We start from the raw sequence: 12,406 nt of genomic DNA, 5'->3' as shown, positions 1-12,406 counted from the left end.
TGTACTTGAGACAAACAAATTGTACTTGAGGTCAGATAGGTACAGTGACTTCAAAAGATGAAGCTGCTGTTCACAAGTGATACTGTGTCTCTGTCAGTTCCTACCTGTCCGTAGTCTGCCCCAGACTTTGCACCTGATCAGCTAGATATTGTGGCAGCTCAATGGACACCTCATAGGTCTGAGTGTTCCAGTAGTAGCAGCAGTCAAAGTTCTCATCCCACACCTCCTGCCAGTCTCCCATCTCTACACCCACTGCAAAAAAACAACAACCATGAGATGCTTGGAAACAGATCAAAGCAGATTTTAGGTGATATATTGCACACAATCCTTATGTTCTGCTATACTAAAGGTGGCTGATAGATTTCAACATCAAGGCAGTTCATTTGTCAACCAAATGTGTAACCTAGCAGTGTTGATGAGTTGTATTCCAAAGAATAATTGATTAGTATTAAATGTATTATTATAATAATATAATTATATGAATGGATTGTTTTTCTTCCAAGTACACCAGCAGCTTTAATGTGAAAGAAAAATATATATATATATAAATACGGCTTCCTTATGTAATGGAGACAACTATAATTAATATATTGCTCTGTTATAAAACATGAACACGTCATCTTAAATGCAGCACACAGACAGTTACCTCCAGAAAGTGAGTACTGAGTATTGTACTCAAACTCTGTGCTTGCCTCTTATTGTGGACGTTTATAAACTCGTAAGTTTGAAAACTATGACGTAGACACCCGCGTTCGCTTCTTGATTGGTTATTTTTCAATAAGCAACAATCTTTTTTAAAGATGGCCACAAGCTGCATTCAGCTGGAGAGCCACTGAGATAACATGAAGAAATACCATCGGATCCCGAGGGGTCTTCTTCTTTCTCTCCGACATCCCCATCCAGAACCATAAGGTTCTCCGAGCAGCCAGGGGAGGCAACAAACTCCCTCTCCTCTTCTTCACTTGTGAGGCCTACAGCACTCTCAATGACCTGCTTTTAGACAAAAACACAAGGGTGACATATTAAAGCTCAGAATAAATGTCTTTAAACTAATTAAAATTAATTCACATTTGTGTTGGACTTAAATGAGACTTGCCTTCACTTTGGTCTCCTTCACAGATCGCAGGGCTGCAACAATTGCAGCACTTTGGTTGGTGTGATGGGCTTCATGCGCTGTGCCGTTGCCATTGACACGAGAGCTACAAAGAAAAGTACAAAATACATCATACACGTCTGAATTGCTGTACTTGAGACAAAAAAATTGTACTTGAGGTCAGATAGGCACAGTGACTTCAAAAGATGAAGCTGCTGTTCACAAGTGATACTGTGTCTCTGTCAGTTCCTACCTGTTCATAGTCTGCCCCAGACTTTGCACCTGATCAGCTAGATATTGTGGCAGCTCAATGGACACCTCATAGGTCTGAGTGTTCCAGTAGTAGCAGCAGTCAAAGTTCTCATCCCACACCTCCTGCCAGTCTCCCATCTCTACACCCACTGCAAAAAAACAACAACCATGAGATGCTTGGAAACAGATCAAAGCAGATTTTAGGTGATATATTGCAGACAATCCTTATGTTCTGCGATACTAAAGGTGGCTGACAGATTTCAACATCAAGGCAGTTCATTTGTCAACCAAATGTGTAACCTAGCAGTGTTGATGAGTTGTATTCCAAAGAATAATTGATTAGTATTAAATGTATTATTATAATAATATAATTATATGAATGGATTGTTTTTCTTCCAAGTACTCCAGCAGCTTTAATGCGAAAGAAAAAATATATATAAATAAATACGGCGTCCTTATGTAATGGAGACAACTATAATTAATATATTGCTCTGTTATAAAACATTAACACGTCATCTTAAATGCAGCACACAGACAGTTACCTCCAGAAAGTGAGTACTGAGTATTGTACTCAAACTCTGTGCTTGCCTCTTATTGTGGACGTTTATAAACTCGTAAGTTTGAAAACTATGACGTAGACACCCACGTTCGCTTCTTGATTGGTTCTTTTTCAATAAGCAACAATCTACTTCCTGTTTACATCGGCACCCACCCGCATGCCCAGTGTACTTGAATAGTCACGTGATATTAGTTTTCAGGCGTGTTAGTCTGGAAGGAGATCATTTAGAAAACGTATCTTAAAAGATGGCCATGTGCTTCACAGCTCCAGCATTTAGCATTCAGCTAACAAGCCACTGAGATAACATTAAGAAATACCATCGGATCCCGAGGGGGCTTCTTCCCTCTCGCCGACATCCCAACCACGGAGCCCGGAAAGCGGAAGGTGAAAGCTGGAGCATCGTTCTCCGACCGACCGCTCCTCCTGTGAGGCGGTTGTTCTTACCCATCGCTGTCTTGACAGTCTGGGGTCCTGCAGCCCACCCTGGCCTCGTTGTTGTTGCTCTGCTGTGCTCTGCTGCTACTTCTTCTTCTCTAATTTGATTGGCGGATCGCAACCAACTTGAATAGGTGCATACCGCCACCTACTGTACCGGAGTGTGCAGGTTCAGAGTAAAAGTTTCATCACTGTTCTAAATAATAATAATAATAATAATTAAAAGTAAAAAAACTAAATCCTACAGTCTAATCCCGTTTATTTAAGAAATCGCAACAGTGCCCTGCAGCACTCACGCCATTCTTTGTCCGCTGCAAGAACTCCCTCCAAACTCCATCTCCGTCCCAACTGACATTTGTTGCTTCAAGATGTTCATGTCTGTGTTGTATCTTCGACACTTTAGGATAACATGCTCCACGTCTTCAGCAACATTACAAACAAATCTGAGTCTTTTTTGCCATTAAATACAGAGTTGAGTTAAGTCCTGTATGTCCGAATCTTAACCTTGATAATATGACCTCTCATTTATGGATTTCTGAATGCTAGAATGTCTTCCTTTGTTGTCGTTGTCCCACTTCTTCTGCCATACATCCCGTACGGCCTCTCTTATTAATTATGTAGCTTCCCCTTTCCAAAAGGAATATTAAATATCTCCTCTTCTTTTAGTGTTAGTGCTCTCTTAGCAATCATATCTGCTCTCTCTATGCCCTCCACACCTACATGAGCAGGACCAAGCAAAATTGAACATCTATTCCTAGTCTCTTAAGTCTCAACATTATCAGAGATATTTCCATCACTAAATCCTCTCTTATTGTTTGTTTTGACTTTAGGCTCTTTAAAGCTGCAGCATAATCTGAACAGATGACCACTCTCTCAGGCCTGACCTCTTCTACCCATTGCAGTCCCAAGATTATTGCAATCATTTCAGCTGGAAAGACAGACCATCTTGAACTGGTAATATCCAAGGGGGAACATTTCCCCACATTACATTGGGACCTCTTCTGCAAAAGCATCAACTTCCGGTTGATTTAACATCAGAACAGGCACAGAGTCGGCAATAGACCTTACTTTAGTATCTGATGCATTGAAAGGGGTTAATAAGAGGAACAACTGCAGGAAGTGACCATTGTCCAATTATGATTGAGATATTGGGCAGAGTTTAGAAGAATATGAGACAGAAGGATGACAGAAATGGTCTTTCAGCAGTGCTGACTGCAGAAATTTGGAAGGGTCAGTGATCAAGAAATGGAGAAAGTGTTTATTAGTGAAGATGTTAAAAATTTGAATTATTCTATTCGTCAAGCTATTCTAGAGGCATCAAAGCAGTCCATGCAGAAGAAGGGAGGTAAGCACAAAAATAAGATTGTACCTTGGTGGACAAAGGAATATGATGAAGGTATTACATCTTGAAATAAAGCTTTTAAAGTATTAAAAAATAATCATAGTTTTCAGTCTTATTGAATATAAAACGTTGCAAGCAAATGTAAGGAGGATCATACAAAAGAAGAACTTTTGGAGGGAATTTTGCCACTCAATTTGTCACCAAAAAAATGTATAAAGTATGAGAACTAATAAAAAGAATGAACGGGATTAAAAGACAGTTTTGGTATCCAGTCCTAAAAGATGGTGAAACAACAGCAGTGAGAGATGAGGAGAAAACAGAGAAACGTTTGTTGACATTTATAGTTGAGACAATATTAGTGAAGAGTTTGCCCTTCAACAATCGTGGAGAATGAACATTTATTACAGCAAGAGGAAGATTTGGGATGGGATTGTCACTGTTTGCAGATGATGGGTCAATTTGGAAGAGGGGAAGAAACGTGGAATTCATAGTAGAGAAACTGCAGAGAGCCATTTTGAAGGTAGAAGAGTGGTCATATTAATGGGGTTTTACATTCAGTAGATAAGACAAAGACAGGGAAACAAATTGGTCGTGAAGTAAAACTAATAATCAAGAATTGGATCGAGTTGTCTTGTGTAATACAAGTCGACAGTAACTCTTCATGACCAGTTGATACATCAGTGGACAGGATTCTGATTTTGAATGTAGCCGCCCCGTACTTGGAACAGAATTTATAGTTTTTGGATTTCCAAGAATGTTTCACACCCGTTTAAAGGATACAGATAAACAAACCTCTAGATACTTTTTCACAGAGTCTCTTTCAGAGCAATTCGATTTGGAAAATGTGCCCAAAATGGTGTCTTTGTTTTTAATAGCTTACCGTACTGTAGAACTTGTGTCCAGCCTGAGGGACACAAGGAATGTGACGTCAGTTTAAAGGGTGATTTTACAGTCGTGGCATACTTGGTTAAAGCTGCAATGCTTTTACAAAGTAGGTTTCCATTCCATCATCACCAGTTCTTTGTATTTAATATCTGTTACAGTGCAGTTTAAATACTGCAATTTAATGTCGGGAAGATTGTATTTTTTTTTTTTTTTTTCAATAAACGCACCAAGGTATTTTTGATGGGTCTTTGAAGTAATATAAGTCTATAAATGAAACATCTTTGTATTTAACATTAAGGAACAGTATGAAACAGGAGAAATGACGCTAGAATTAAGAAGAACTCAGTTAGCATTGAGTTATTGGGCTAATCTACAGGGCATCCAACACAGGAAACTCTAAAACCCTGCTGGGGAAAGTAGAGGAGGGAGACAAGAAGCTTTGGATGGACAGTGGCAGAGAAAGCAACAGAAGTTAGCTAAATTAAACTTCAGTCCAACAGTTCCATTTTACCAGCAATAGCACCGTGCATACTTCCTGATGCAACAGTAGACTTTGTATTGTTAAAAAAGAAGAACAAGGGTAGAGCGGGTCAATGAGATGTGCAGGAAGAAACAGGAGAGATGAAACAGTGATATCAAGACTTTGATTTGGACACACTGGGTACAACAGTATACACTACTAAAAGTAGGAAAACATGATACAAGCAAATGCTAGTATAGTGGACAAGAGGAAACAGTACAACATGTTATTGTACGCTGTCAGAAATATGAGCAAGAACGAAGGCAGCTAATTGGAAACCTCAGCAAGATAAAAATACATATAATAAATATTCTGCAAAAGAACTCAAGAAGTAAGTGTAATCAAGTACTATTTATGTATCTAAGACTAACTAATAGTATTGAAAAATATGAGCCCGTTTTTTATTTATTTTATTTTTATAAATTAAATAATGTAAATACTCGACGTCCTGATTATCACTCCATACCAGTTGGTGGCGGTAATGCACCAATTCGTTGTTTGCCAACCGCCAATAAACTTTGAAGAAGAAGAAGAAAAAGAAGAAGAAGAAGAAGAAGAAGAAGAAGAAGACGAAGACAAACAAGCTTAGACACCATCACAGTCCAACCTTTAGGAGCTAGCGTTAATCATATATAGATTTATTTCGAGCAGGCTTACATCGCGTTAGCTTGTGGGCCGAACTAGCCGCAACTAACGGTGTCAACTAACAACAAGCTCAGACCTCCGCTAGCTAGCTAGCTGAATGAATGTGGACTAACGTTAGTTGAATAGACAGGCTAACGTCAGGCATGGGAGGGCGAAGATAAACAATTCCACAGTTTCGAAGGGGAGCCGCCCACTGATGTATGAACACAAGGAGTCACCACGGGGGCAGCAGTATAAGGGGGTCGAAGGAGGAACAGCTGACCAAACCAGGACCAGAGGAAAGTCCGGATCGGACCCGACCATCGTGAGTACGATGGGAGCGGTTCTACACTGGCTCCAAGATGTGGCATCGGTGACTCTCCTCAAGGCACGGCGGACTTTATTTCAGGCTGCCATCCTGTTCTGTGTCCTGCTGCTGCTTCTGTGGGTGTCCATCTTTCTCTACGGAAGCTTCTATTACTCCTACATGCCCACCATGAGCTTCTCCACCCCTGTGCACTTCTACTACACCTCCGACTGTGACGCCTCCGACTCAGTGCTGTGTTCATACCCCACGGCCAACATCTCTCTCATGAAGAACGAGAGGGACCAAGTGATGGCTTACGGTCAGCCGTATCGAGTGTCTTTGGAGTTGGAGATGCCAGAGTCTCCGGTGAATGCAAACCTGGGCATGTTCATGTGCAAGATGTCTTGTTACACCAAGGGTGGGAAGACCATCTCGTCAGTGGGCCGATCTACAATGCTGCATTACCGCTCCAGCCTTCTGCAGAGCCTGAGCACTTTGCTCTTCTCTCCTTTCTTTGTGACTGGCATTGCCGAAGAGAAGCAGCTCATAGAAGTCGAGTTCTTCTCAGACTACAAGACAAATGCTTTTCAACCCTCTGTCGGTGCGGTCATCGAGATCCTGTCCAAACGAGTGCAGATCTACTCATCTCAGCTCCGTATCCACGCTTACTTCACTGGCGTACGATATGTTCTGTTCAACTTCCCCCTGACGTCCGCATTTGTCGGCGTCGCCACCAACTTTGCCTTCCTCAGCGTCATTGTGCTGTTTAGCTACCTGCAGTTCGTATGGGGCGGCATCTGGCCTCCGGACCAAGTCAGAGTCAAGGTTATGATGGGGGATAACACCCGCATCCAGCAGAGGAGAGAGGAGGCAAGGAAGCGCATGGAGAAGGAAAACTCGCAGAAGGACCTCAGGGCTCCCCAAGTGATCGGATCTGTGAATGAGGCATCTGATTTCCAGGGAAATGACTCTGTGGCAGGGACGTCGTCAAAGGGGCCCTTAGAAGTCACGGATGCCTCTGGGGCTGATGTGGCCGGTACCACGGAGGAAGAGTCTCCTCACTCTGAGGGGCCCGAGGAGGACGACAGCTCGGACGTGTTTGATGGATCTCAACAGGGTGAGACAACACTCCGACAGAGACCTGGGCCGTGGATGAGCCTGTGAAAACCATGCCACTGCACACGACAAAAGCACTTGTATTTGCACTAGTTTATGCTCAATGTTAACGGAAATATAGTACATGCTTTGTTTTAGCTAACAAACGACTGCGTATTGTCTCGTGTTGAGTCCTCGACCTAATTCTAACTTTGACCTCGTGTCTTTCTGCATATTGTCTACAGTCTTGTGTTTTGCCATCTTGAGTTTTGATATTGCTCGCATCAGGAGAGACTACATTCCAGTTCTGGCTTGCCCAACAGATTATAGTCTTACCATTCAGGTATTTGCCAACATTTGTGTTTGTGCAACTGAATGCACAAACCGTGACATCTCCCCCATGATAATACAAGAAGACAGAACCTCTTCATTACCAGTTCATGCATCAGTGGACAGGATTCTGATTTTGAATGTAGCTGCCACATACAGAATTTATTTTGTTTTTTGGATTTCCAAGAATGTTTCACACCCTTTTAAAGGTTACAGATAAACAAACCTCGTGATACTTTTTCACAGTCTCTTTCAGAGCAATTTGATTTGGAAAATGTGCCCAAAATAGTGTCTTTGTTTTTAATAGCTTACCGTACTGTAGAACTTGTGTCCAGTCTGAGGGACACAAGGAATGTGACGTCAGTTTAAAGGGTGATTTTACAGTCGTGGCATACTTGGTTAAAGCTGCAATGCTTTTACAAAGTAGGTTTCCATTCCATCATCACCAGTTCTTTGTATTTAATATCTGTTACAGTGCAGTTTAAACACTGCAATTTAATGTCGGGAAGATTGTATTTTTTATTTTTTTTCAACAAACGCACCAAGATATTTTTGATGGGTCTTTTAAGTAATATAAGACAGATGCTTGTATTTAACATTAAGGAACAGTATAAGAAGGATACGTAAAGTTACTGTTTTAAAATACTGGTTGTTAAAGCTGATAAAGTCAGAGTGATGAAGGAATTGTTGGAGTTAAGCCTGCATGTATTTAACCTCCACTTCAGGGGAGCCAAGGGGTTAAGCCTGAAGAGAGTTGATGTAAGAGTTTGTGCAGGTGACAAAGGATTCTGTACCAAAGAGGTTGTTAAATATGATGCACTTATAATCTGTCATCTTGTATTCTGTCATGGACATATCCTTGCAAATGCCTCTGATGTTATATGGTGTTATTTATGTGTTGAACAAATTAAATAAACATGCAGTGGCAAACTTCTCATTGTTTTATTGTCTCTCGTGTACGTTTTGGTGACATTCCTGTTTTTTTTCTACATTGACATCACTGAAAAATGAAGCACCTCTAACTCAACATATGTTGTCTCCAGAAAAGTCTCTTACTTCCTTCTTGCCCTTCAAAGAGGGTTCAACAGAAGAGTTACATTAAGTCCTAATGCTACTGAGTTTGTGTCATTTTTGTGTATTATATGATAGACCTAACCCTGACAACCTTTATGTTAGAATGTTTTGTTAAACACAAAGAAAAGATACATTCGTATCTGTCTTTATGTGCAAATTTGATATTGGTCATGCGTAATAAGCAGGGATTTTTACTTATATTTCATATAGAAAGCATTGTTAAAACAGACTGCTGTCCAATATGATATATGTACATTATTACACCTGATGTAATAGTTTGTACATTTACAGAGACGAATACAAACCATCCATTGTCTCAAAATGAAAATACGATAATATATTAAACAGTTTTCACCTTAGTTAAATTCATTACTGTTTGTAAATACTTGAATGTGATGAACCTTTCGTATCTTTTTGATATTCCGATAGAATCTTTGACTTTTTTTGGACAAATCTTGTCAAAAATTTAAAAAAGGATTCATGAGTCTCAGACAATGGTGATGTCAAACACACCGGACCAACGTAGTTTTTGCATTTACTGTGCCCTTTGCTGCAGACGGCTTAATGTAAAACGAGGGACATTTCAGCGTGCTAGGGGGCAGTATAAGAGCCGAGATGTTTATCTTTGACACGCACTGTACGGAAAGATAAAACAGAATGATGTCTGTATGTGTTCCTAGAATCTCTGAGAGTTACATAAACGCACAATAAAGTCGCTCTTTTTTTAATACAGTAGTTCAGTGTGTTCACAATCATCACATTTCCAGTTAGAAGACGTGTATGCAGGTCATTTTAATCCCTTTATACGCTTTGCTAAAAAGGATTCAAAATGCCTCTAAAGATACACCGTGGAACAACATCTTATCTTGTTTACAGAACATTTTCCTGGTACGCTGAGGAACTGGAGAACTGCATTTACGATCTGTTTCGGATCCAAACTGTATGGCGGTGGTATTAAGGCCCATTAGCAGCCTCTATTCAAAGCCACAGCCCCAATCTATCTGATGAATTATGCATTGGTCTGGATAAGGAGTGCACTAATTGATTCAAACCATCCATCACTTGTATTAAAAAGCTCACTGTACTGAGCCTCAGCAGGTACAGATATTATCTCAGACTCTGCTTGAAGAAGAATCTGTGTAATGATCCTTTTCTTTGACTCAATCCCTGCTATGCTGACCAACGCCATATCGTCAATTTAATAGAAAAGTGTTGTGCATACACACCACCAATATTTATCAAGTAGAAATACATGCACTGTTTTCATCTCCCAGATGTACTACAACCTGTAATATATGTAAATGTAGTTTATGTCTTGTATCATAGGATAAAATAGTTTCAGACATTTAGACTGACTGATTTCTTTAGCAATTTACATCACTGTTGCTGCAGCTAATCATTTGAAATCATATTTAGTTTTACTAATTCAAATAAGACACTAACATTTCATACAGTGTAAATAACCAATCATGTTCAACACTTTTTTATTTCTGGTTTCAAATTGGTTTTAAGTTTGTGTACAACTTGTACAACAACTTGGCTTTGCCGTATATGGACCAAATGCCATCCGCCTGATGTACAACACACCACTCGGCTTTAAGTGTTCCACTTGAACGTCGCCCTGCCTGGGAGAGGCCTCTCCCAGGCAGAAGGTCACTTTGTTCCTTGACCCTAAATGCTGTGCTGGTCCTCGGGGTGTACCTCCGTGACCTCCGCTGCAGTCTCACTTGCTGCTTTAGACCCATCGTCCTCCTGCACTTCATCTGGGCAGTCCGCCCACCGCCCGACTCTTCTGACTTCCTCGCCCACTACCGGGGCATTAACACAGGGGTTGTGGTCATAGATGACAAGTTTCAACCCCTGCATGTGAGACAGGCCGGGGAAGTAGCGTATTTTGTTCCGATCCACATCAATGACAGCTAAAAAGTGCATTTCCAGCAACACTGGTGGGAACGCTGCCAGTTGGTTCCCAGCAAGCCAGATACTTCGAAGCTCTTCCAGCCCTCTTAGCTCTGTTGGCAAACTCTCTATCTGGTTATAACCAAGGTGCAGGGTCTTTAGATTAGGTAGCTCACAAACCACCTGTGGGAAAACAGTGAAGCAATTAGTCTCCAGCCACAGAGTATTAAGTTCCTTGAGCTCTCTCAGTTCTCTGGGGAGGCTGTAAAGCTTGTTGTTACCCAGGTAAAGGATGCTGAGCTGGGGCAATCTGCAAACAGCTTCAGGGAGCTCTTCAAAGCAGTTAAAGTCAAGGGCTAAGAGCTGCAGCTTCTTCAGGCCCTGCAGTTCAGCCGGTAAGCTGCTGAGGTTGTTGTCACTCAGGTAAAGCTTCACCAGCTCATTGAAGACACAGGCAGCAACAGGCAGCCGACGCAGCTGCCGGCTGCTCAGGTCCAGGGTCCGGTCGAGCGGCATTTCCTTCAGGTCCCCCACGAGAAAGCGTTGACAGCTTTCTGAGGGAATGAAGGCAACGGCGCCCCGCATGGCATTACCCATCTTGCCCAGCGTCTGATACACCACTGGTCCTCCACATCAACTGAGTGCCAGACAAGGGTTGCACTGAAGTAGGCTGTTGGCGTCTTCAAGTAAATTTCATGGCATCCCATTTAATGCTCCACCACAGCCCCTCTGGAGTTATTGATCTTTAGAAAAAACAAACAAGTTTGCAACAATGTAATGCGTCTTTGTAATACTGCATCAGCATATGAAGCTGCATGTAGCTGCAATAACTGGATTATGATGCTGAATTACACCCTTTCATGTGATGAACACCATGAAAACAACAGTGAAAATAAGCATCACCACGAGAAAACAGAAAACATAATCAGCGTAAAGATAATCATAATTGAAAATTGAAAACGCACCTACCTTTTAATGTTTTCCTCTTGCTGTCCATGACGCTCAGCATCTCCTTCAGTAAGACATTTGTTTCTCCAACTTAATGGGCTGTAAACGTGTTGTATTCCCTGAGCTGATAATCCCCAGTGCCGTCCTCTCACCATCTCTTAGTGGCTCTGAGCTTTGCCCTGACTTTCATGGAGATAGCAACAGCTAGCTACTCTCTCCTCCCTATTTGTGCCTAATGACTTTCCCCCCTTCTTCTCTGAGATGACAGGGGTGGGAGAGAGAGAGAGAGAGAGAGAGAGAGACAGGGAGGGGCAGGGTGCAAAGCTGAAGAAGTGCCTTGTGATGAAAGAGCAACGATGGTCATCGACATCCTGTTTTAATCCGCCCAGACGCAATTCTGAGTCTGTGCCACCGGGCCAGTCAAGTGGGCCTGTACTGTGAAATAATCTGAAGAATTTGCCAGTGTGCGCAGGGAGACCAACGGAGGAGTTTGCATGTATTTATAGTTCTGACTTAGATTGTAATAATTAATTTAGTGTTTTTGCCGGGAGGGGAAATTAAGTTACAGGAAAAGTTACAGAAAAACTAAGAGGTTTACTGAAGTTTGGTGTAGATTTTGAAAGGACCACTTTTTAACTGTGTTGTCAATCATTGTGGAGTCAAGACTTTAGTGAGATAACCACTCTAAAAACCCTCCAAATGCAGGTGCTTTTGGTTTTCCGTATTGTTTTAAAAGCGGAACATCATTTCCTATTTGTCTTTCTTGGGGGAAGTACTCCTGAACTGTCTGAGGTGTGAATTGCCCATGCTATCTTGCATACTTTCATTAGGGCTATTTTCCAACTATACAACTGAGAAGGAATTTCATTTTCCTTATCAGAAGGGATAATGTTTGCCCCTTGTCTGTTTTCACTCACTGACAGAACATTTTTAGCACTTGTCCTTCTCCTTATCCGCTGCCTGGGGGCCTCAAACAGGCAACAGTAGGCCTACAACCCTGTAGAACCATGTGACTGCCACTATAGACCCTGTCCATGGCAGTA

General features: G+C 41.6%; 2 protein-coding genes across 2 annotated transcripts; one reads left to right on the top strand and one right to left on the bottom strand.

Annotated features, from left to right (window-relative positions):
* Positions 1 to 5,634: 5,634 nt before the first annotated feature.
* On the top strand, positions 5,635 to 8,375 carry LOC306775213 (seipin-like). The gene has a single exon (XM_079265519.1). It carries the CDS (start codon positions 5,928 to 5,930, stop codon positions 7,179 to 7,181), a length of 1,254 nt encoding a protein of 417 aa, XP_079121645.1. The 5' UTR covers positions 5,635 to 5,927; the 3' UTR covers positions 7,182 to 8,375.
* Positions 8,376 to 10,187: 1,812 nt separating this feature from the next.
* On the bottom strand, positions 10,188 to 11,049 carry lrrc10 (leucine rich repeat containing 10; the record flags this gene model as incomplete). Its single annotated transcript, XM_079270630.1, is given in 2 exon segments — positions 10,188 to 11,028; positions 11,030 to 11,049. Coding segments are annotated over 2 exon segments (861 nt in total).
* Between the last annotated feature and the right edge of the window lie 1,357 nt (positions 11,050 to 12,406).

This window comes from Melanostigma gelatinosum (assembly GCF_949748355.1).
Source record: "Melanostigma gelatinosum genome assembly, chromosome: 1".
Classification (NCBI taxonomy): Eukaryota; Metazoa; Chordata; class Actinopteri; order Perciformes; family Zoarcidae; genus Melanostigma; species Melanostigma gelatinosum.
Note: the sequence above shows the minus strand (reverse complement) of the source record. Positions and strands in the feature narration are given on the sequence as shown.

Excerpts from the sequence above, each read along its gene's own strand:
- LOC306775213 (XM_079265519.1), top strand. The coding sequence starts at position 5,928 with ATGTATGAACACAAGGAGTCACCACGGGGGCAGCAGTATAAGGGGGTC.